Source organism: Natrix helvetica (genome assembly GCF_964273705.1).
Source record: "Natrix helvetica genome assembly, chromosome: 2".
NCBI classification, from domain to species: Eukaryota; Metazoa; Chordata; class Lepidosauria; order Squamata; family Natricidae; genus Natrix; species Natrix helvetica.
Genome location: NC_138552.1, coordinates 24,842,842 through 24,864,906, shown reverse-complemented (window position 1 = coordinate 24,864,906; position 22,065 = coordinate 24,842,842). Strand labels below are relative to the sequence as shown.

The 22,065-nt window shown below is 43.6% G+C and overlaps 1 protein-coding gene across 3 annotated transcripts in view; it reads left to right on the top strand.

The window, feature by feature from the left end:
- Positions 1 to 2,440: 2,440 nt before the first annotated feature.
- Positions 2,441 to 22,065, top strand: part of EMB (embigin) — a 54,609-nt gene continuing 34,984 nt past the window's right edge. For all 3 annotated transcript variants that reach the window (XM_081944079.1, XM_081944080.1, XM_081944078.1), the window contains exons 1-2: positions 2,441 to 2,590; positions 18,553 to 18,651. In XM_081944079.1, the coding sequence (XP_081800205.1) occupies positions 2,512 to 2,590; positions 18,553 to 18,651 (178 nt within the window). In that variant the 5' untranslated portion in view covers positions 2,441 to 2,511. The remainder of the gene's footprint in view (positions 2,591 to 18,552; positions 18,652 to 22,065) is intronic.

The following is a 22,065-nucleotide window of genomic DNA, read 5'->3' as shown; positions in this document are numbered from 1 at the left end:
ATATAAATAATAATTATGTTTTCAGAAGATTTGCCATTTTAAAAAGTCAGATTAAAGTTAGAAACATTGCAACCTTTGCCATAGCTACTTCTTGTTTCTGAATCATCACACATTTACTGGCTGTTGTTTCTTCATTGTACTTATTGTGTGTGTCCTCTTATTTTGCACTGGGCTTGCTGCAGTTCACCTAATGAAACTATCCAGAGGTCAAAACAATCATTTTAAAGCACCAGGCTAGAAACCAGGAGCCTGGGAGTTCTAGTCCTGTTTTAAGCATGAAAGCCAGCTGGGTGACTTTGGGCCAGTCATTCTGTCTCAACCCAACCAAGCTCACAGGGTTGTTGTTATGGAGAAAATAGGAGGAAGGAGGATTAGGTATGTTTGTTGCCTTGAGTTATTTATAATATTTTTTAAAAAAATAACAAAAAGGTAAAAAATAAACGAATGAAAAATAAAAATGAGACACTGCCCCTTTTTACTTCTCCTCGCACATATGTGTTACTCATTCCTGACTCTAGGGGGCGATGCTCATCTCCGTTTCAAAGCTGAAGAGCCAGCTATCCGAAGACGTCTCCCTGGTCATGTGGTTGGCATGACTAAATGCCAAAGATGCATGGAATGCTTTTACCTTCCCACTAAAGGCGGTCCCTATTTTTCTACTTGCATTTTTACATGCGTTCAAACTGCTGGGTTGGCAGAAGCTGGGACAAGTAACGGGAGCCCACTCCGTTACGCGGCACTAGGGATTCGAACTGCCGACCTTTTGATCGACATGCTCAGTGTCTTAGCCACTGAGCCACCATGTCCCTTTTTACTGTGCATATATACAAATTGTGTGCCTTCAATCACATGGTTGTAGCTGTAATCTTGACTTTTGACCCTCTGCAGCTCACCGTGAATGATCTGATGAGACTAAACCTTTGATTGCCTAAATCACAGTTTATATCATTGCCTCCATTTCTGGTTTATGGGGCAACGATTACCTCCCATAAAAGGAAGGCGTCTTCCTGTCTCCAAACACTTTCCATGCCAATCATTACTTGGATTGTTTGTTGTTTTACCAAAAATATGTAACATCAGGAGCCTTTTATTTTAAGCAAAGGATCCCGGTACGAATGATGTTTTGCTTGAAATCTAGAATTCCAAAAGGCTTAGAAATAAGCTTTCCTATTCAAAAGAAGAAATAATACCGTAAAAATAGACCCAGCCCTAACCATTAGAATTAAAGTGGTGTGAAACATGCAAAGTGTCTGTAAAGAAATGAGCTGTGTTGTTTAGGAAATGGACTGTGCTGTCCTGCTGATTATGTTTTTATAATTTCTATACTCTTTCATGGTTTTGGTGTTGGTCATGTCTTTTGGTTATTTGGGATCGGGTATTCCCCCCCCTTTTCTCTGTGTATTTTGAACTTTGTGCGCGTGCAACTTAAGCCGCTCCAAACTCAGTTGCAGAAAATATGTCTTCAGCAAGAGTGGTCAATGTCTGGAATTCACTACCTGACTGTGGTTTAATCCCTAAACTCCCACAACTTTAACCTTAGACTGTCTATTGTTGACCTCACCCCATTCCTAAGAGGTCTGTAAGGGGAGTGTACCAGCGCACCAATGTTCTACCGTCCCTGTCCTACTGTCTCCACTTATTTGTATCCATTCCCTGTATTCATAATCACGTTTATGCTTATATCTGTTATCTTATACATGCTTGACAAAATAAATAAATAAATATAATAATTAAAATAAATAAATATAATAATTAAAATAAATAAATAATAAACACAATAATTAAAATAAATAAATAATAAATAAAATCATTAAAATAAATAAATAAATAATAAATAAAATCATTAAAGTAAATAAATGATAAATAAAACTTAAGCCGCCCATATTGGTTGAGAGGGGCAGCTGTATAAATTGTACAAATAAAATAAATAAATAAACCGTGTGTGTGTGTGTGGAGGGGGGGGGGAAGCGTCGTCTTCCTTGCCGACAATCGTGGACCAAAAATCACGCGCCAGTTGGCTTACGAGTCCAACTTTCCCAGTTCTGACGACTTCACCGCTATTTAATGCCAGAAGATGCCCCGGCTAGGACCAAGTATGTGTTTGATCACTGAGCCGTTCCCCCCCCCACCCATCGATGGCCTCATTTCTCCCCGCTATGTGCATCCCCCCCCCCCTCCCAAGGCTTGTCAAGGTTTTGGGCCGCGGCCACCCTCACTGGCATTGACGGGAGCCGCGCATCTCCTGCAGTCTAGAGAGCGCCACGTTGGGGAAAGCCCCCCACCCTTCCCCGCGAAAGGGCTCGAGCGGAGCGTCCGATTTGCCGGCCTCAAAGACAGCAACTCATTCGCTGCCGGCCTCTCCTTTGACGTCAGGCTCCGGTTATTAGAGCCGCGCCACGGCAAGTGGCGCACCGAAACCCGAGAACCGGTTGCAGGAGCCGAGAAGGGCCGCCAGAGGCGCCTGCGGCATTTAAACTCCGCGCACAAGCTCGCTCGGAGGCTGCTTGCACCATGAGGGGCTCCGGCGCGATCGGGCTACAGCTGGTTCTGCTCCTGGCCCTTTGGGGTCCCGCGGAGGCTCAAACTTCAGGTACCCCGTTCCCTTCGCCCGCTCGTGGGTCCCCTTCTTTTCATCTGTCGCAGGGCGGTTGGAAGGCTCTGCCAGGCGGAGTCATCCTTGGGTCGCCTTCCAAGGGGACTTGCTAAGTCACCTTCGTAGAATCCACTCTCAGCAAAAGAGCGGGGAGAGGGGGGGGGAGAGGAAAAAAAGTATTGTCCCGGTACGAGCAATAAGGGAAAAAAGACGCTGAGCAGAACCGGTCTCCTACCTTTGCATTGGGGTTATTGGGGCATCCGACCTGCCTGCCTGGCGGCATCGGGACCCGACTCCCGCGCCCGTCCTCGCGGCCAATAGGTCCCCGGGAAACAGATTGGGGTTGTGGAGCATTAAAGATCATGAAGACTTTGTTGGGATTTATATAACGGTGCAAAAGAGATCGCCATAGTCCCCAAACCTCGCTGCCTCTAAATTATTTATTAGGGTGTTTTTTTTTTACTTGAATGAAGATTTCTCTCTGGGTGTATATGCGCGCGCGCGCCAATAAATGATGGTTAACAGTTGCTGAGGATGGAAGATGATGATCTCCAGGCACCATTTCCTGTGATTTTATCTTAGCAATGCTGTGATAATCACTGGCAACTAGTCTTAATAACTGCAGCTCTTACACAGCTCATTCCTTAATTTGTCCTTCCTTCCTTCCTTCCTTCCTTCCTTCCTTTCTTCCTTCCTTCCTTCCTCTCCCTCTCTCTCTCTCTCTCTCTCTCTCTTTCTTTCTTTCTTTCTTTCTTTCTTTCATCTTTCATTCTCCCCTCCCTCCCTCCCTCCTTCTCTCTCTCTTTTTCTTTCTCCTCTCCCCTCCCTCTGTTTCCTTCTTTCTTTCTTTCTTTCTTTCTTTCTTTCTTTCTTTCTTTCTTTCTTTCTTTCTTTCTTTCTCTTTCTTTTTTCCCTCCCTCTTTCTTTCTTTCTTTCTTTCTTTCTTTCTTTTTCTTTCTTTCTTTATCCCTCCCCTCCCTCCCTCCTTTTTTTTTCTTTCTTTCTTTCTCCTTTCCCCCTCCCTCCCTTTCTTTATTTTTTTCTCTTTTTTCTCTCTCTCTCTCTCTTTCTGACTTTTTCTCCCTCCTGCTTTCTTTTCTCTCCCTCTCCCTCTCTTTCTTTCTCTTTTTTCTCCCCTCCCCTTCCTTCTTCCTTCTTCCTTCCTTCCTTCCTTCCTTCCTTCCTTTCTTTCTTTCTTTCTTTCTTTCAGTTTAGAAGTTTGTTGAACATATTATTCCACAGTATATGTTCCCGTTGAAGAGAACATTCAATGCGCTAATGAAATGGACCCTAGTTTATCTCTGGTCCATAAAAGCTTATGTTCTGCAAATTTGTTGGTTTGTAGGGTTCCTCACTTTTACTATTCTAACGTCAGCATTGGGACAAAAAGCAAATGCATTCTGAAAACTCTTGACTACTGTATTTCTTGGTGCTTGTTGAAGAATGGTTGGCTGTGATCTTATCACACATTCCTTTTATGGGGCATACTTGTAGGAGAAACTCACAGCCTCTTGGATGAGAAACCAAAGTCTTAGAAATATAATGGATCAGTTGTGCGCATTTAGCTCCACAAAAAGAAAATTAAAAGGTGACATGATGTGAAAGTCATGGTTGATAAAACAAGCCAACAAATTTGGGGTGCTTGAAACTGGTGGGGAAAGGTGTGACTGAAACTTAGGAATTGACTTTTCTTCATAGAGTAAGCACCAAGATTCTGTATTTTCAAACTAGGGCAGAAGCAAGATAATATTTGAGATCTCTCCCCACTCAATAATTCTGTGACTGTATTGGGGATATTAGACAAAACCAAAATTCATATGGCAACACCCAGCTGACATTGGCTGATCTTGAAATAACCAACCAAGCAAATCTTAGTACTTGAATGATAAAAGATGAAGCTATCCCAGGGTTGTAGCTTAAGCTGGAAAATTAAAATTAATTGAAAGCTATTCCCATATTATTACTATAGAAACTACAGGAATTATCCACATTGTTCCTTAAAGTTAAGGCAGACTCCTCGTTTATAGAACAAAGGCTGGGATGGGCCTTAATCTTAGGACAAAAATTAATGTTTTCTGAGAATCTTTTCAACTCCTTCTAATCTTTTGAGAAGTCTTCATAATAAGTTCTGTTAAAAAGCAGATATGCTGCTTTGTTTCAGTTCAACTGCTGTGATGTAACCACAACCACAAAAACACAATGACCTGATTCTCACACTGTGTTAAACCTGGGCTTGCTTAAACATGATATATTGATTATCCCAATAAGAGATTACACTGAAAATCCCATGAAACGTGCTTTGGGCTAGTCATAGAAAGATTGAGTTCATATTTGGCTTATATCATAAAGTGTTTTGTTTAATAGTGGGATAGGATCTTATATTCTCTACACTCAAATATCTATGAGGTTAGTTGCCTTTAAAAACAGCTAATTGTACTGTATATTTATTAGTATTCTTTTGGCCCAAAACACATTTCAAAACCTTCTGTGTCTTTGAATGTTGCTTCATATCAAGCACACCCGCACTTACACAATTTCTGACATTTTGCTTTTCCTGTTCGTATCACAGCAAATCTCTTGGAAAGTGTCATCATCATTTCCATCTGAAAATGAATGGAGATAATGTTTCATTAAATTTTATGTTAAGTGATTAAAACAAAAAAAACTCCTTTTCAAGGAGCAACTCATTAATGTTTTTTAATTGCAAACACAATAATTATTTAAAATGTTCTTTTCATGATCTTTTTTAATAGTATATTTGATTACCATATTTTAAATCAATTTCGGCAAAACGATTTACAGGAAAATAAGCCAATTTTAAAAATTAAAACTCACACATAAAATTCAGGTTAAGTTTTTTAAACTAGAGTTAAGGTAAAGGTAAAAATTCCCCTTGCACATATGTGTTAGTCGTTCCGACTCTAGGGGGCGATGCACATCTCCATTTCAAAGCCAAAGAGCCAGCACTGTCTGAAGCCATTCTCCGTGGTCATGTGGCCGGCATGGCTAAAAGCTGAAGGCGCATAGAACGCTGTTACCTTCCCACCAAAGGTGGTTCCTATTTTTCTACTTGCATTTTACATGCTTTCAAACTGCTAGGTTGGCAGAAGCCGGGACAAGTAACAGGAGCTCACTCCATTACATGGCACTAGGGATTCAAACCGCCAAACTGCCAACCTTTCGATCAATAAGCTCAGTGTCTTAGCCACTGAGCCACCACGTCCCTAAACTAGAGTTATAATCATATAATTAAATCTTACCCAAAGCCTGGTGGTTTTGAGATAAAAATTGGGGGACCTCGAGTTCCATTTCTGCCTTAGGCACAAAGCCAACAGAGTGACCTTGGGCCAGTCATTCTCTCAGCGCTAGGAACCAGGTAATAGCAAACACCTTTGGACAATTTTGTCAAGAAAACTGCCAGGATTGTCTAGGCAGCCTCCAGGAATCAACAGTGACTCAAAAGCAATACAATACAATACAATAGTAGAGTTGGAAGGGACCTTGGAGGTCTTCTAGTCCAACCCCCTGCCTAGGCAGGAAACCCTATACCGTTTCAGACAGATGGCTATCCAACATCTTCTTAAAGACTTCCAGTGTTGGGGCATTCACAACTTCTGGAGGCAAGCTGTTCCACTGATTAATTGTTCTAACTGTCAGGAAGTTTCTCCTCAGTTCTAAGTTGCTTCTCTCCTTGATTAGTTTCCACCCATTACTTCTTGTTTTACCCTCAGGTGCCTTGGAGAATAGTTTGACTCCCTCTTCTTTGTGGCAACCCCTGAGATATTGGAACACTGCTATCATGTCTCCCCTAGTCCTTCTTTCTCTTAAGCTAGACATACCTAGTTCCTGCAACCGTTCTTCATATGTTTTAGTCTCCAGTCCCCTAATCATCTTTGTTGCTCTTCTCTGCACTCTTTCTAGAGTCTCCACATCTTTTTTACATCGTGGCGACCAGAACTGAATGCAGTATTCCAAGTGTGGCCTTACCAAGGCGTTATAAAGTGGTAGAAACAACAACAACCCCCCCCCCAACACAGACATACATACTTAGAAATAAGCACTGTGAAGCTCTTTAGGAGTTATTTCCGAATAGATATATATACTATGTGATCCTCTTGGTTTTAATTGGATTTAGACCTCATCCAATTCTGTAGTGGCCACATTTTTAGCTCTATTACCACTCAGAGAATTTGTATGTGACAAAAATTCTGGTGGAAATAAGATTGGTCAAGAAAGAATGTAGGGCAGTAATTCTATTTATACATTATTCTTTTTAAACAAGAGTCGGTAGCATTGATAGAATTCTTGACTACACCAAGTTCACATTGCCAATATTTATTCATTGCGAGATACATTTGATAAAAACGATGCTTCAGGATAGAAACAGTGTTAATCTCCCCAATCAGAATCAATGGCAGTTAAAGACAGGCAATTTTGATTTAACAATCTTCATTGGGTAGCAAGTTAATTTAGAATTTGCTGATCAATGTATAGCTAATACTGAATTATCAAATCCAGGTACACTTTAGACTGGGAAGACATTAATTAATATAAGAAAATGTTAAGGTGCAATTGAGTTAAGGAGAAAAAAATCCATGGGGGGGCATTTGATAGAAGTTATAAACCAGACTTGGTTAGAGAGAACATTTTCTTCTTTCATGCCTATTTTGGCATCGTCCAAGATTTATTCTGGAAACAAAGTTGTATATCTTTGTATTTTTTAAAATGAAATTCACTTTCCCAGAAGGTGACGACCGCTGTTTTAGTTATGTAACAAAATTCAGTCACATGGAGTGGTCTGGTTCCTCCAGCTGTTGTTTACTTTCCATTCTGGTGTTTACAAGACTGTTGTTGCAGTTTTTTTCCCTTAAAGAGTAACAAACATCGATGACATCCACAGCCTAAAGAATTTCAACTGTTGAAGAATGAATGCATGTGTTGTGGCCCGCCAGCGGCCAGCAGAGCTAGCAGCCGATTCAGACAATAAGGAGGTTGGGGAGTCCTGGAGTCAGGGGAAGGCTCTGATAAGGGCTCTGTGTCAGAGGAAGAGCGGGGGCCAGAGCCGTATGCCAGTTATCAGCTGCCTTCAGAGTCAGACATCAGTGAGGCAGACAAACAGCTGGAGCCTTTTCCCAGTGTGCACATGCACAGAGTTGCCAAACAAAGGGAACAGCTAAAGAACAGGGGTTGACTTGGGAGTAAGGCCGCAGGTGGACAATGAATGGCCCCTCCCAGAGGAAATAAAAGAGGAGCGAAAGGGGAGTGGAATTTTCAGGAGACAATAATTTGCTTCTCCGGTAGGCCTGTCAGCTCTCCAAGCCAGATAAGGTCTGTGACTGTAAATCCTCCCTTGAAAGACTTTACTGGATGTGAATGAGCAGAATTCACAGTAAATTAATAAAAGGGTTTTTTGTCAGGACAAGGAGTCTGCCTCATGCTCCTGGGCAGCCTAGGTCAGAACAGTATGTATATAAATAATATAACTTCTCTTTTGTGTTGAGATGGTTCGATATTGGTTTCATAAGATCCCACACCTAGAAAAGGGCTTTTTTGTTAGCATACAATATGGATTTAAAATTCAGCTTTATGGTAACTTTCTACTTGCTAAGACCCTAACAAAACGCTTAGTTCAGAAACAGGTTATTTTTAACGGGGGTGGTTGAAAAGCAGAACTGGGGAGAGATACAGCATCAGATCCTGCTTGTGGTTTATCTTAAGGCAGCTGAAGACATCATGTGAAACCTTCTAGTTTATGTAGGGATCCACACTAAAGTGTCCCAAGTAACTATGGTTGGATATTCAAAGCTGCTCTAATCCAGAGGCCCAACCATGTGGCTTTGAGCAGCTGAGCAGGAATATAGCAACATTCTCTGGCGGTGTCCTTGGTACTCTCTTTATTGGTATATTCTCTGATGTTCAGTAGTTTAGTTTCAATCAATAAACCAAAAGTAAGCTAAATAATATTAAGCTAAACAAAACCAGGTTTAAAAGTTCTTCTAATAACACATTAATTTCAGCAGCTTTAGCAAAGGCCAAGATAGCACTAGGAAAACAGCCCACCTTACTTTGCCAGAGTTTTGTGATAGGTGAAGGTTGCCCTCCAACAATTGGTCAAGTATTTGGATTTAAGATTCTATAACCCCTTCAGTGTAAATGATTTCTTAAGTTTAAACACATTACAGGAAAAGAAAAGAATTTGCTCCCTAGTGCAGTATGTTTGGTTAAGGGGGTGCATGCAAAATATCACAACTTTTAACACGAATTTTTATTGGTTAAGAACTTACTTTGCCATTATATGTGTTATAAGTAATGTGACTCTGGCCACTTTACTTGTAGAAAGGTAGAGATTAGACATGAATAGTATATTTGTCAAAGATTTGGGATTGGGTTTTGCTATTTTTTTCCCCTCTTGCAAATATCTGTAGCTACACACTTGCTAGAAAGATGAAGGTGATATATGCATGTATGATAATAGATCATAATAGATAGATAATAGATACTAGTAGATAGACAGGCAAATCATTTTATTATTTATTTATTTTCCACATTTATTATTTTTTATAAATTACTCCAGATGGTGAACATACCTAATATTCCTTCCTCCTATTTTCGTCACAGCAACCCTATCATCATCATCAACAACAACTTATAATGAGCCCATAATCCCTTGTGGAGTGGCGTTTGGGCAACTGAATGGAGATAGCAAAGTGTTTATTGAACAGATGCCTTTCCTCTCATCAATGCAGATTTTTGTTCAGCAGATACTGTATATTCCTGTTGTGCCCAGAGAGAGAAATATCTGCCTCTACCTAGTATCGAACTCACAGCCTCCTGATTGTGAGGCGAGAGTGCCACCTCTAAGCAACCCCATCACTCCTCAGAACAACTCTCTGATGGGTGGAAAGAGTGAAACTGGTCCAAAGTCACCCAGCTGGTTTTCATGTCTAAGGCACAATTAGAATTCATAAGCTCTTAGTTTCTAGCCCAATGCAGTGGTGGGTTGCAGGCGGTACGCCCCGGTACAGGCATACCGGTGCCTGCCCGGAGCACCGTGTACCATTTTGGTATGGTGCTCCGGAGGGCCCACCTGCCCGTCCATCGTCCTTACCCGTCTTAAAACTCTTTGTCCCTTCCGCGCACAGTGTGTACAGCACCTGTGCGACGCATTGCCAAGCAGCTGGAGCGGCACGGAGGCTCATAGAGGCATTGCTGGAGGGTAAGCACATGCATGCACTGCACACGTGTGCACATGCGCTGCACACGTTCATGTGGAGGACACTGGCCCGATGCTTTAACTACTGGGTATATAGATAGGTATTCCCATTTACAGTTTTCTTGATTTGACTCATCTACTCATTGCTGCAGTTACTGTTCCAGTAATAGGGTTATCATAGAATAAAGAGCTGGACTGTGTAGAATTATGAGACTTTGTATATTGGAGATTATCTATAGCCATCATGATTAATAGTCATGGTTACTAACCCTCTGCTAACGTGTCTTGCAAAGCTCCTGATCCACATCTATGAAACTCACCTGTCCTTTTTGACATGATAAGAATTCCCACCTCTGACATATTTTGCCCCATTCAAAGCAGCAATGACACTATGTATTCATATACTTTCATGCTTTAGTGGGTGGGAACACTTATTTTTGAAATTTGCACTTTGTCTCCAGTTACCCATTGATTGGTTGCTTTCTTCTGGTTTTTAGAAATGCAAATGTTTGAAAACATCATGTGGCCTTGATGTCAAGTTTCTTCTTGTAGCTAGTCTCCACTGCTACATATGTATGCTAGAATCAGGCTAACACCAATCTTAGTCTAACAGGTAGCCAAAACACCTTGGACATTCAGAAGCTACTAAGGAAGACATTACTTTCTTTCTTGGTCTTGTTCTCCTGGAGTTGGTATTTGGAAGCATGCTGCACCCCAACCCAGAAGTAATGTTGTGTTTCAAGTCTTAAGAGTCCTTGATAAACCTCTCCTCCATGACATTTGTCCTTTTAAAGGTGTCCAACAGTCAGTGGCCATCACCATATATGTGGCAATGAATTCCACAGGCTATTTATTGTATGTGCTTTCATATAAAATGATCCTGTAGCGAGTAATTCAGTTGAAATGAATGCAACACAATCATCAGAAACTGACGTATGTGTGTGTGTGTGTGTGTGAATATATCTATCTGTCTGTCTGTCTGTCTGTCCGTCCGTCCATCCATCCATCCATCCATCCATCCATCCATCCATCCATCCATCCATCCATCCATCTATCATCTATCTATCTATCTATCTATCTATCTATCTATCTATCTATCTATCTATCATCTATCTATCTATCTATCTATCTATCTATCTATCTATCTATCTATCTATCTATCTATATATACACACATACATACATACATACATACATACATATACATACTATATATTGTTGAAGTGTTCAGGTGTTCAGTTTTGGACATTAATTTGGTTCCTTCAAAATTAATTTCATGTCCTGTAGCTTTAAGGTGCTGGAAAAGGGAGGAAGTTTTTTCTTTTTTTCTTACTGCATTCTTGTGTTCTGCGATGCATGCATTTATTCTCCTATTCGTTTGTCCTATGTATGTGGCAGGGCAGATTTTGCATGGTATTTCATAGACTCCACAATATCTCCACAAACACAATATCAAGACAGCCTTCAACACTGACCAAAAAATAGCCAACATCTTAAGAAACCCCAAAGACAAAATCCAGATAGAAAACCAAGGAGTCTACGAAATACCAACGGACACACAGCCGGCACCAATCTACCAATCATGATACAACCAATCAATCCACTTACTGAAACAAAGCCAGCACTCCACACACCCCCACCAAGATTTATAGAAACACGGCAGCTCTGACCACCGTTTAAGCCGAAAACACCAGCCTGAAGATGGCGAGTGAGACCTCGCTGAAATGTTGCCAAGACATTCTCAATCTTACACGGGAAAAGACCCGAATACAACAAGACCAGCACACCTACACCTGTGAAAATCTACGAAAACACACACACACTCACACACACACACACACACAAAATGTAGTATGTGAGTATTGGCATATCAGTTAGTGCTAGTGTATTCCAACAGTTATGATGGCTACATCCCCTCCTCACATTTGCATTATGGGTTGTAAATGGCTTAAACATTTATATATATTTCAAAAAAATTGAAAAAAGTCAAAGTGAGGTAAAAGAAATAATAGAATCCAACATAACAGAAGTTAAATCCTAATAGATCACATTCCAAACTACAGTCTGAAGACATTTTGTTGGCTGAAGTGGAGAATGAAATACTGTTCTTACTTCAACATTTCAGAAAAAAACAAACAGATTAGTCTGCATGAAGGCATTCCTTGACATACGACCATTCAAAGTTCTGACAGTGCTGAAAAAAGTGGCTTTTGGACAAGTCCTCACACAACTGTTGTAGTAGTTGGTCGCCATTTGTTACCTTCCCAGCTGCTTCCTACAAGCAAAGCCAGTGGGGAAGCTAGTAAGAAAGGTTGAAGCTGCAGTCATGTAATGTCTTGCTTAACAATGAGAGCAAAAGGGGTCATAAAATAAAATCATGTAATGTCTCGCCTAACAACCACACTCTTTAATGACAATTATTTTGGTCACTAGTGTGATTGTAGGTTAAGGACTATCTGTAGTCTCCCTAATTCACAGGTACCTCCCATGATAAATGGAGCTGCTTGGCTCTGCCTAATGGTAGGTAAGATAAAGTTAAAGGTTCTCCTCACACATACGTGCTAGTCGTTCATGACTCTAGGGGGCGGTGCTCATCTCCATTTCAAAGCCAAAGAGCCAGCGCTGTCCGAAGATGTTTCCATGGTCATGTGGCTGGCATGACTAAACACCAAAGGTGCACGGAACGCTGTTTTCTTCCAACCAAAGTGGTCCCTATTTTTCTACTTGCATTTTTACATGCTTTCAAATTGCTAGGTTGGCAGAAGCTGGGACAAGTAATGGGAGCTCACTCTGTTACACGGCATTAAATATTCGAACTGCCGATCTTTCTGATCGACAAGCACAGCGTTTTAGCCACTGAGCCACCACGTCCCTAATGGTAGAATTTGCCCAACTATTATTTGCTCATTACTTTTTTTTCTGAATGAGAACCTCTGAGCATGCTGGAAGCTTTGATACAAACATAAACTGATCTATAGAGACCAGGCCACTGGTTTGCCTTAGAAACAAGAAGACATATTCTGTCCAGTGGAGAACACCAGCTTGATTTAATTTCCTAGTCAGTTATTGACAAAGGCATAATGGATTTTGATGAGACATTCTTTCTTCATTCCACTCTGGGATCTATCTGAAATGAAGTCATCTGTCTGGTGTCAGCACAAAATGTTATTTGCAAGCCGAAAGGTGAAGAAGAGAGAAACGGGGTCTCTGGCATTACATAACGAAAAGACTCCAGACAACCAAAATGAATTATTTCCTCTATTAGGTTAGGTTTAGGTTTATTAAATTTATAGACCGCCCCCTCTCCCCGTAGGGACTCGGGGCGGTGTACAGACCGTATAAAGCAACAAAACAACGCAACCATACCGTCTGTACATACAACCCAAACTAATTAAATAATTAAAAACAATTCTAAAACCAATTTAAAACCCCAAAATTTAAAATTTAAAAAGCCATCCAGGAAGGTCAGTAGTGGGTGTTACCTGTAAGTACAATTACAATTACAATTAGGCCAGGCCGGCTAGTCGAAACAGGTGGGACTTGAGTTTCTTGCGGAAGGAGCGGAAGTCCAAGGTAGTTCTAATATTGGGGGGGAGGTCGTTCCAGAGGGAATGGTAAAATCAGTATTTCAGCCTTGTTAGCAGGCAGATTGCTTCCTTCTAAAAGGTTCACAATCTCTCAGTTAGAACATTTGTTCAGGGCTGCTCAGAAGGCAGACGTCACGCAAAACAGTTGAGAAGAATATTAAGGAGTCCTTAAAATCTCCCAGCACCTTTTCAAGAAATCTTTCAGGACAAGTGGAAGAAGAGGGAAAAGTTCAAGATTTTCCCAACATACTGTATGTCCTACGTTCTGTGTTATACAACAAGATTAAATACAGGAACTTCTGTGTCAATATCTCTGACAAATTTGTGTGGTTTTCCAAAAATGTAAACATTTTCCAAAATGACTCTTTTATTATAGTCTTGATTAACAAGAGGCAAATACGTACATACCCACCCACCTAGCCAGTCATTGCATCAATACTCTTATTTTCTATATTGCGAGTCATAACTAATGCACCGTTCATTGTTTCATTTTTCAACTTTACAAATAGATTTTAAGAACCCTGAAACATAATTGCTAAAAAGGCAGCTTGGAGAAGGAACAGAGGTTTTTCAAAATTTTATTCCTTTCCATGATGGCAAAAATATCAAACATATACAGTATATGGTTGAAAAACTGGGTTAAAGCGTAAGTTCTGTAAACTTGGATAGAGATATTTAAATAGTTATTTTGATAGTATGGTTCTTGATCCAAAGTAATGCTTCCCAAACCTGGATAAATTACCTAAGATTGGGTTTTTCTGCTAGTAACACAAAAATCCATTACCCATAATAACAGGGACTTTTAAATTGATTAAATTGATGAAAGATTGCCATGTCTACTAAAGCATAGTTGAAAATCTCCCAAAATTATTAAACAACCAATTAAATATCAATAGAACATTGCAAGAAATTGATAAAAAGAATAGCAACAATTACCACCAAGTTCTTCTTCATAGTGAGGGGGAAGAGTATCCAAACTGGGTTAAACTTGCCCTCTCATTGATTGGACTGAGTCAGATAAGCTCTTTGGGACACGCCCCCGGTCACCAGGTACCACCCAGTTTTGGACTCAGTCCACTCACTGGATGGTTGACCATTCTGGATCTCCAGCAAATTGCAATTAAATACAAGAAAAAGACTTGGACCTGCGAATTTTGCCTCCCTGTACCGCGTTACAGCCTCCTCCTACTGGGAAAGGACTGCCACAAGCCCTCTGGGATGGCACGCTGCCCTGGCCACTGAGTGAGACTGGAGTCACTCAGTGAGGACCTTTGCCGGGCAAGCAGGAAAGCGAGGGCACAAGCCTCCTGGAGGCAAGCCCTGCCATGGAGGCTCTACAAGTGCAGGAGCGCTCCACCGCTCCCCTCAGGGATCGAGCGGTGAACCGCGGCTTCTCCAAGCGCCGTGGAGTGCCCGTGCTGCCTCCACATGGGCAGAAGACTGCAGAGATGCCGGAAGAGAATCCCTGGCCACAGCGGTGTTGGAAAGAGGCAGGAGGCGAAGAATCCAGCGGCAAGGGCGCGCGGCAGCTCCTTGGAGCACACACTGCTTGGTAAGCACTTTTAAAAGTCATGCCCTTTATTTCTAGCCGCACGGCACCATTTTGAAGCCAGGAAGATCCACGTGATCCAAGGTGGCAGTGTCCAGCAGCTTCGAGGAAGAGATGATCCAGGCAGCTGCAAATTCGGCCAGCAGCCCCACTGGAGGGGCAGAGGAGCATCCACACAGGTCTGCCTGGGGGGGGGGGGAGGAAAGGCTGAGTCCAAAAGGAAGCACCTCTCTCCCAGGGCAGATCCAGAGGCGGGGGGGAGTCACAAGCCTTCCAAGCCCCCTTCTAAGTACGAGAGGTGAAGGCACAAGACCTTGGAGAGGCTCTGCAAGAAGGCAAGCAGTCATAAGACTACCCCAGGCCCGGGCACAGAGGGGAAGACTCCAGGGACTCCCTCTCCCAGTGGAGCCATAGAGGAGAACCCAGCCATGCAAGTGAGGATCCCTATAGACACCTCAGGCCTTTGGGGCTCTGCTCAGGGGTGGCAATCCCCCCCATTCTGCAGTGGGAGCAGCCCACAGGACTACCACACTGGGGCATTCCCCCTGCACAGGGGGGCATGGGCTCCAGCCACCTACCCCCCCCCCACAGGGGCATCCAATTTTCAAGACCTGATGATGCGGGCCTTCCAGCAATGCATGGCAGCGGCATTCCAACAGCCACAGCCACAGGGGCTACCCCCTCTCCCCCCAGGGTTCCTGAATACCTGGAAGCCCAGGAGGAAGGCCTTCCCAGCTCCCCAGTCTCATCCCAAGAAGACAGTGACCTGGAAAGCGAGGAGGGCGAGATCAGAGAAAACAAGCTGTCTGAGGACGAAGGTATGCCTCCTCCTAAACCAACATTTACCAGGTTATTCCAGGCCTCCTTATTCAAATCACTGTTCTTCAAGGCCAAGACAGCAGCCAAGCTAGGCAACAGAGCAACAGAAGTGCCGTCTCAATGCTAGGGCTTCTCAGCAGAGAACATTTTCGACGAGCAGGCCATCGAGGCTGACATGGTACCTACTCCCAGGGCCTTTCTCGACCTGGTCAAGCGCCAATGGACATCTCCCACCACGGGACCCCCACCCTTATCCACAAACAGTGTTTTCTTCAACGTGGATCAGGAGATGGTTCAGGTGCTGGCACAGCCCTCCATCGATGCCCCGGTCGTGACTCTGCATACTCCTACCAACATGCCCGGGGAGCCAGAGGATGCTGTGAAGTTGGAGGACAGGAAGGCGGACCTCACCTTGCAGAGGGGTCATCAAGCGGTTGCTTGGGCAGTGAAAGGAGCCACCACAGCTTCCTTCATCAACTGGTCACCCTACAGCAACGTACCCACATAACTGAGGTCCGATCGCATCAACAAGCTGGTGGCAGCCATCCAGTTTTCATCAGACGCTACCATAGCCACAACTAGGTTTGCTTCCAGGGCAATCGCTTCGTCGGTAGCTTCCCGCAGGCTGCTGTGGCTACGACATTGGCAGGCAGACGTACACCACAAGTGGCGCCTGGCATCGGCTCCCTTCACAGGGGACTTCCTCTTTGGACCGGCTCTGGAGCCATTCCTGATTGAGAACAAGGACAAGAGGAAGGTCCTACCCACTGCCCCGAAGAGGAGCAGCTGCAGGACGGCTCTATACCCCAGACGCTCATATTCCTGGGATCAAGACTCTGAGTCCTTCTTTCGGGGTCAGGATTCCTTCAGGGGGTCAGATGTGGGTACTCAGGGAACAGGCAGTACCAGGGAGGATTCTCCGCTAGGCAGAGATACCCAGACAGGCAGCAGAGAAGCAGGCAGCAGAAGCGGCCCTTTCGAGAGGGTGGAAGAGGCGGAGGGGGGCACTCCTTCTGCAAAAACTAGATCTAGGCCCAGCTCACCTCCCATTGGGGGGGAATTGGTGTACTTCGCCAACCGCTGGGACCTCTCCTCCTCCGATAAGTAGGTTCAGAACACCATCAGACAGGGCCTTTCGCTTGAGTTCATTTCCAGTCCCCTGAATTTCTTCCGGATATGCCTGGTCTCCAAGAACCCAACCTGGAGGTTGCTGATGCAGGAGGCCATCCAACACCTGTTGGAGATTAGGCTGATCCAACCAGTGCCACCATATCAACAAGGTCAGGGGCACTACTCTATTCTCTTTGTCATTCCCAAGGCCTCGGGGGGCTGGAGAGCGATCCTTGATTTGAAATGCCTGAACCATTCCATTCGATATAGGAGGTTCAAGATGCACTCTCTGCATTCCATCTTGGAGGGGGTTAGGCAGGGAGACTTTCTCACCTCCATAGACCTCACAGAGGCTTACTTGCACATTCCCATTGTCCAGGAAGACCGCAGATATCTCAGGTTTTGCTACCTAGGGCACCACTTTCAGTACCGGGCCTTGCCATTTGGGTTCTCTTCTGCCCCGAGGGTATTCACTAAGGTAATGACTGCTCTGGCAGCGTACCTGAGGCAGGTACTGGTGAGAATTCAATGTTACCTAGATGACCTGTTGTTGCAGTCATCCTCCTCCATCCTGTGCCCTACAGGATCTAGACATCACTATGACAGTCCTGAGAGACCACGTTTTTTCAGTGAATCTGGCCAAGAGCCACCTCCACCCCTCTACTAGTCTGATCCACCTATGAGCCCTAATAGATACCCAGGCAGGCACGGTCTATCTGTCACCAGAAGGACAGCTATCCCTCAGGCAGCTAGCCTTCTTGGTAGCCAGGGAGCGTAGGGTGTCCTTAGCCACTCTGACCAGACTGCTGGGTACCATTGTCTCCGCCATCGGCATCGTTCCTTGGGCTCATCTCCACACCAGAGACCTCCAATGATTCCTTTTGCCTTTCCAGCGAAGGCGCATGAGCTGCTCACAGTCCAAAGTACTTCTTCCACCAGAAGTCTCCCACTCCCTGACTTGGTGGATGTCCCCGGCGATCACGAAGGGTGAAGTCTTCTGGACACCAGACCGGATGATGGTAAAAACGGACGCCAGCCTGAGCGGGTGGGGCGCCCATCTGCAGGCTCAGATGGCGCAAGGATAATGGACTCAGGCAGAAGGGACTCACAACATAAACTGGTTGGAGCTCAGGGCGGTCCGCCTGGCCCTGTTACATTTCCATCGCTCAGTCAGGGGCCATCACATATTAGTACTCACAGACAACATCACCACCAAGGTGATAAACAGACAGGGGGAGGGGAACCAGATCGAGGGCCCTCATGAAGGAGGCCAAACATCTGGGGCAGTGGGCCGAAAGGAACCTCCTGTCATTGAGGGCAGAACACATAACGGGTGCGGACAACACCAGAGCTGACTGGCCTGGATAAATTACCTAAGATTGGGTTTTTCTACTAGTAACACATAAATCCATTACCCATAATAACAGGGACTCTTAAATTGATTTAAATTGATTACATTGATGAAAAATTGCCATGTCTACTAAAGCATAGTTGAAAATCCACCAAAATTATTAAATAACCAATTAAATAATCAATAGAACATTGCAAGAAATTGATAAAAAGAATAGCAACAATTACCGCCAAGTTGTTCTCACCTGTTCTTTACCATAAATCTGTTATAAGAAATGCATATTCTGTATTGCTGTAACTAATTACAGATTTTATTTTTACATACAACTAGAGACTACTACTCCATCAGAAGATATCAGTGAGAGAACTACAGGAATTTCTACACCTACACAATCTTGGAATTCCACAACTTTGGAATTATCCAGCACAGGTAAAATCCGTAACTTCCTTCCTGGACTTCTCAGTTTTCCCTCATGTTTTATTTCAAGTTGTAATGACAGTTGTAAGATAAGGTTAAAAAAAAACAACCCTGTGATTTCAAATGTGGCTGAACTTCACCTCTTATCATGCCTGACTATGTCTGTGCTCAAGCCCCATTTCTGTTAACCTGGTCTTCATTCTTGGGAAATTAGACTCTTATGCATTTTCAGAAAGAAACCCTTTAAAATTGATGTATGATATTGATCTAAAAATGTTGTAACTCTTGCAGCTAAAGCACGCTGTTTGTCATGTACAGTATGGATGGGCCTACATTTTTCAACCCAGGCAGGTATATGAAGCAGCTTTGTTGCTAGATATAAGCACCGTGGGAATTAGCCTCTGGTGAGTTAAAATATCACGTAGCAAAATTCTGAAGGCTGCAGAATATACAGCATTTAGATTGATGGACAGACTGTGATGCTGTCTGGGGCTGTCTCCTATTTTAGTGTAGAAAAACCAGATTTTTAGCTGGATAATTACCGATTTGGATGTATCTAGGGATACAACACACCCTCGGCGATGTGAAAGCAGGAATTTGCCCTCCTTATTTCTCTCATCATGGCAAAAATTCTTGATGGAATATAGAAATACCATCAATGCTAAATGGAAATAACCATCAGTGCTGAATGAATGTAATGCATTTACAAGTATTTAGATTTTAAAGTTTTCTGAAGGAGTCCATGCTGGGACTCCCGTGGGTGTGCATCCTCCAGAAAGCTCATTGTCCTTAAAGTTTTCGGCAATCCCCGTTTAGTATAATTTAGTATAGTTCAGGAGTTAGCAACCTTAAACATTCAAAGAGCCACCAAGGTCCTAAACGGAAGCCCCCCATTCAATTCAGGAGCCGACCTGAAGTTTGGTTCCCTTATCATAGTCTTCTCCTAGCGCAGCATCCTTTTTCCTCTACCTGTCCTTACCGAAAGCCCTATCAATTGTGGAGCCAATCGGTGACTAGGGAGCTGCAGCAGAGGAATGAAAGAGTCACATGTGGCTCCAGAGCCACAGGTTGCTGACCCCTGGTATAGTTTAACCACAAAATCTGCCCTCCGTCTTCTTAGGAACTTCTTGTAATTTTTAAGAATTCGTCTGGGTGATGCCACTTAATAATTAAGATGTTTTTGCCTCTCGGTTGAGGTTCTTTTGCTGTTATTTGTTGTTTTCTATTACATTATTTCTCCATCATTTGTCACTTCTGTGGCTGTTCCTCTTGTCAAACAAATCTTGACAGGAATATCCTTGTGTTGTCTTCCTTTGGGATATAACTGAAGTAAAGAGATATGATTGTAAGGGATACGATTGCTCACTGTCAAATAGAATCAGTGCATCTTCTACCACTCTGTGATCAAGTTTTACCAAAAAGTTGCAAACCACCAAGGCGATTATATATTATAGAATAATAGACAGAACTTGAACACATGGGCAAGTGTTTTCACTGAAGTGGCTCAGATTCAAAAAGTGCTTCAGTTGGTGCTTATTTTATAATGTGGTCCTGGGTACTTTTAGGGGAAGTTCAGATGTTTATGTCACTGAATGGTTTCCTGAGCAGATTTCCTGTCAGTTGCCAGATGCCTTGTCTTCAAACACTGCTTCGAAGCTTCCTGAAAGCACCTAGTTGGCCACTGGGGGGGACAGGATATTGGTCTTGAAGATAGGCCTTCCTTCTGACCCAGCAGGGTTCTTTTGAAACCCTTCAACTCTGCTGGACTTCTCTTCCCATGTGAACCATTGGCCGAACAAAGTTGTATATTCTAAAATAAAATACATTTGTTCCCATTAATTTTACCTCACCTACAGGAAGGGTGGAGTATATAGAACAGCTATCCAAATAGTATAGACAATGTGTAACTAAAAGGAGTCCAACTTTTGCAGAATCGGAAGGCTTGTTGAAACTTTTTAAAAAACTAATGCTATTATTTCTCCTAAATAAGGATATTCCTATTTTCAGTGGTGTATGCTCAAGGTGGGAGAAACTTGCTCTAATTTATATACTGTTTCATTTCTACAGATTCTAAAGGCCTTACAATAATCCATAAAGAGCAATATAAAAACAACAGTCAAGTGGTACAATTAACAACCAGTTAACAATTAAATTGTAACTTAACAATTAACAGTAATCACAACCAGTGGATGCACTGCCTGGGAAGTGGGGATAGCATGATAATTCATCTCAAAATATCTGTTGAAGAGCCACATTTTTACAGTCCTTCAAAAATTTAGCAAGGTTGGCATAGCTTGAATAACTGGGAGCAAATTGCTCCAAAGGAGGAAGCCCACCCCAATGGTGGCTTCCGGATTCCGTTCTAACCGGTATGGTTGGAACGGCCCCAGCATCACCCATGTGGACGTGCACGGTGCGTGCGCGCTTGCATTGTACTTGCCCGCAATGCTTCTGCAAGCCTCCGCGACACTCCAGCTGCTCGGGGGAGCATTGTACAGGTGCATGCGCGGAAGCACCAAAAGCTTAAAGCACAGGTAAGGAGCGCGGGCGGGCAGGAGGGCCCTCCAGAGCACTGTACCGGAATGGTACCAGGGCGTACCGCCTGCAACCCACCACTGGCCCACCCCCAAGATTTAACATGAGGTCCATGTAGATGGCATTTCCAGAATCAGCCCAATAAGGTAGAACCAGCTAAGAATACATATATAGGTCAAGACTACTTTTATTGTAATATCTGTGGCAGTATAATCTTACAAGTCAATGTGCTTCTCCCTGCTCCTTCACTTTATCATGATGTGAACTGGGGGGGGGGGGGGCTCTGTGAGGCTTTTATTCAAAGTAGTAGTGAGTCCTTCTTTTGTCCATCATAGTCATTCCCTATACCAGCGATGGGGAACCTTTTTTGGCTTGCGTGCCATAAGGGGGGGGAGTGCAGGGGAGTCATGCGCAGGTGTGCCACACCCATAATGCAACGTGTGATCCCCCAGTGTGCAGGTGCGCATGAGAGGCACTCCCCCCATTTTTGCATGCCCTCCTGAGGCTTCAAGGACCTTCAGGAGGCTTCCCTGAAGCCGCCGGAGGACTAAAAAGGACCCTACGAGCAAACTGGAAGTCACTTTGCTTGTAGGGTGGTTTTTAGTCCTCCGGAGGCTCCAGGGAAGCCTCCTGAAGGTCCCTGAAACCTCCGGATGGCTTAAACCGGCCCTACGAGCAAACCGGAAGTCACTTCCGGTTTGCTCGTAGAGTCCTTTTTAGTCCTCGCTTTAGTCCCTGAAGCCAGCTGACAGGGCAACACCTCGCATGCCCTGACAAATGGCTCCGCGTGCCACCTGTGGCACACATGCCATAGGTTTGCCATCCCGACCCTATACTCTCCATACCCTAGTCCAGATGCCAATAAATCTGCTAAAGAATCCATATTTCATA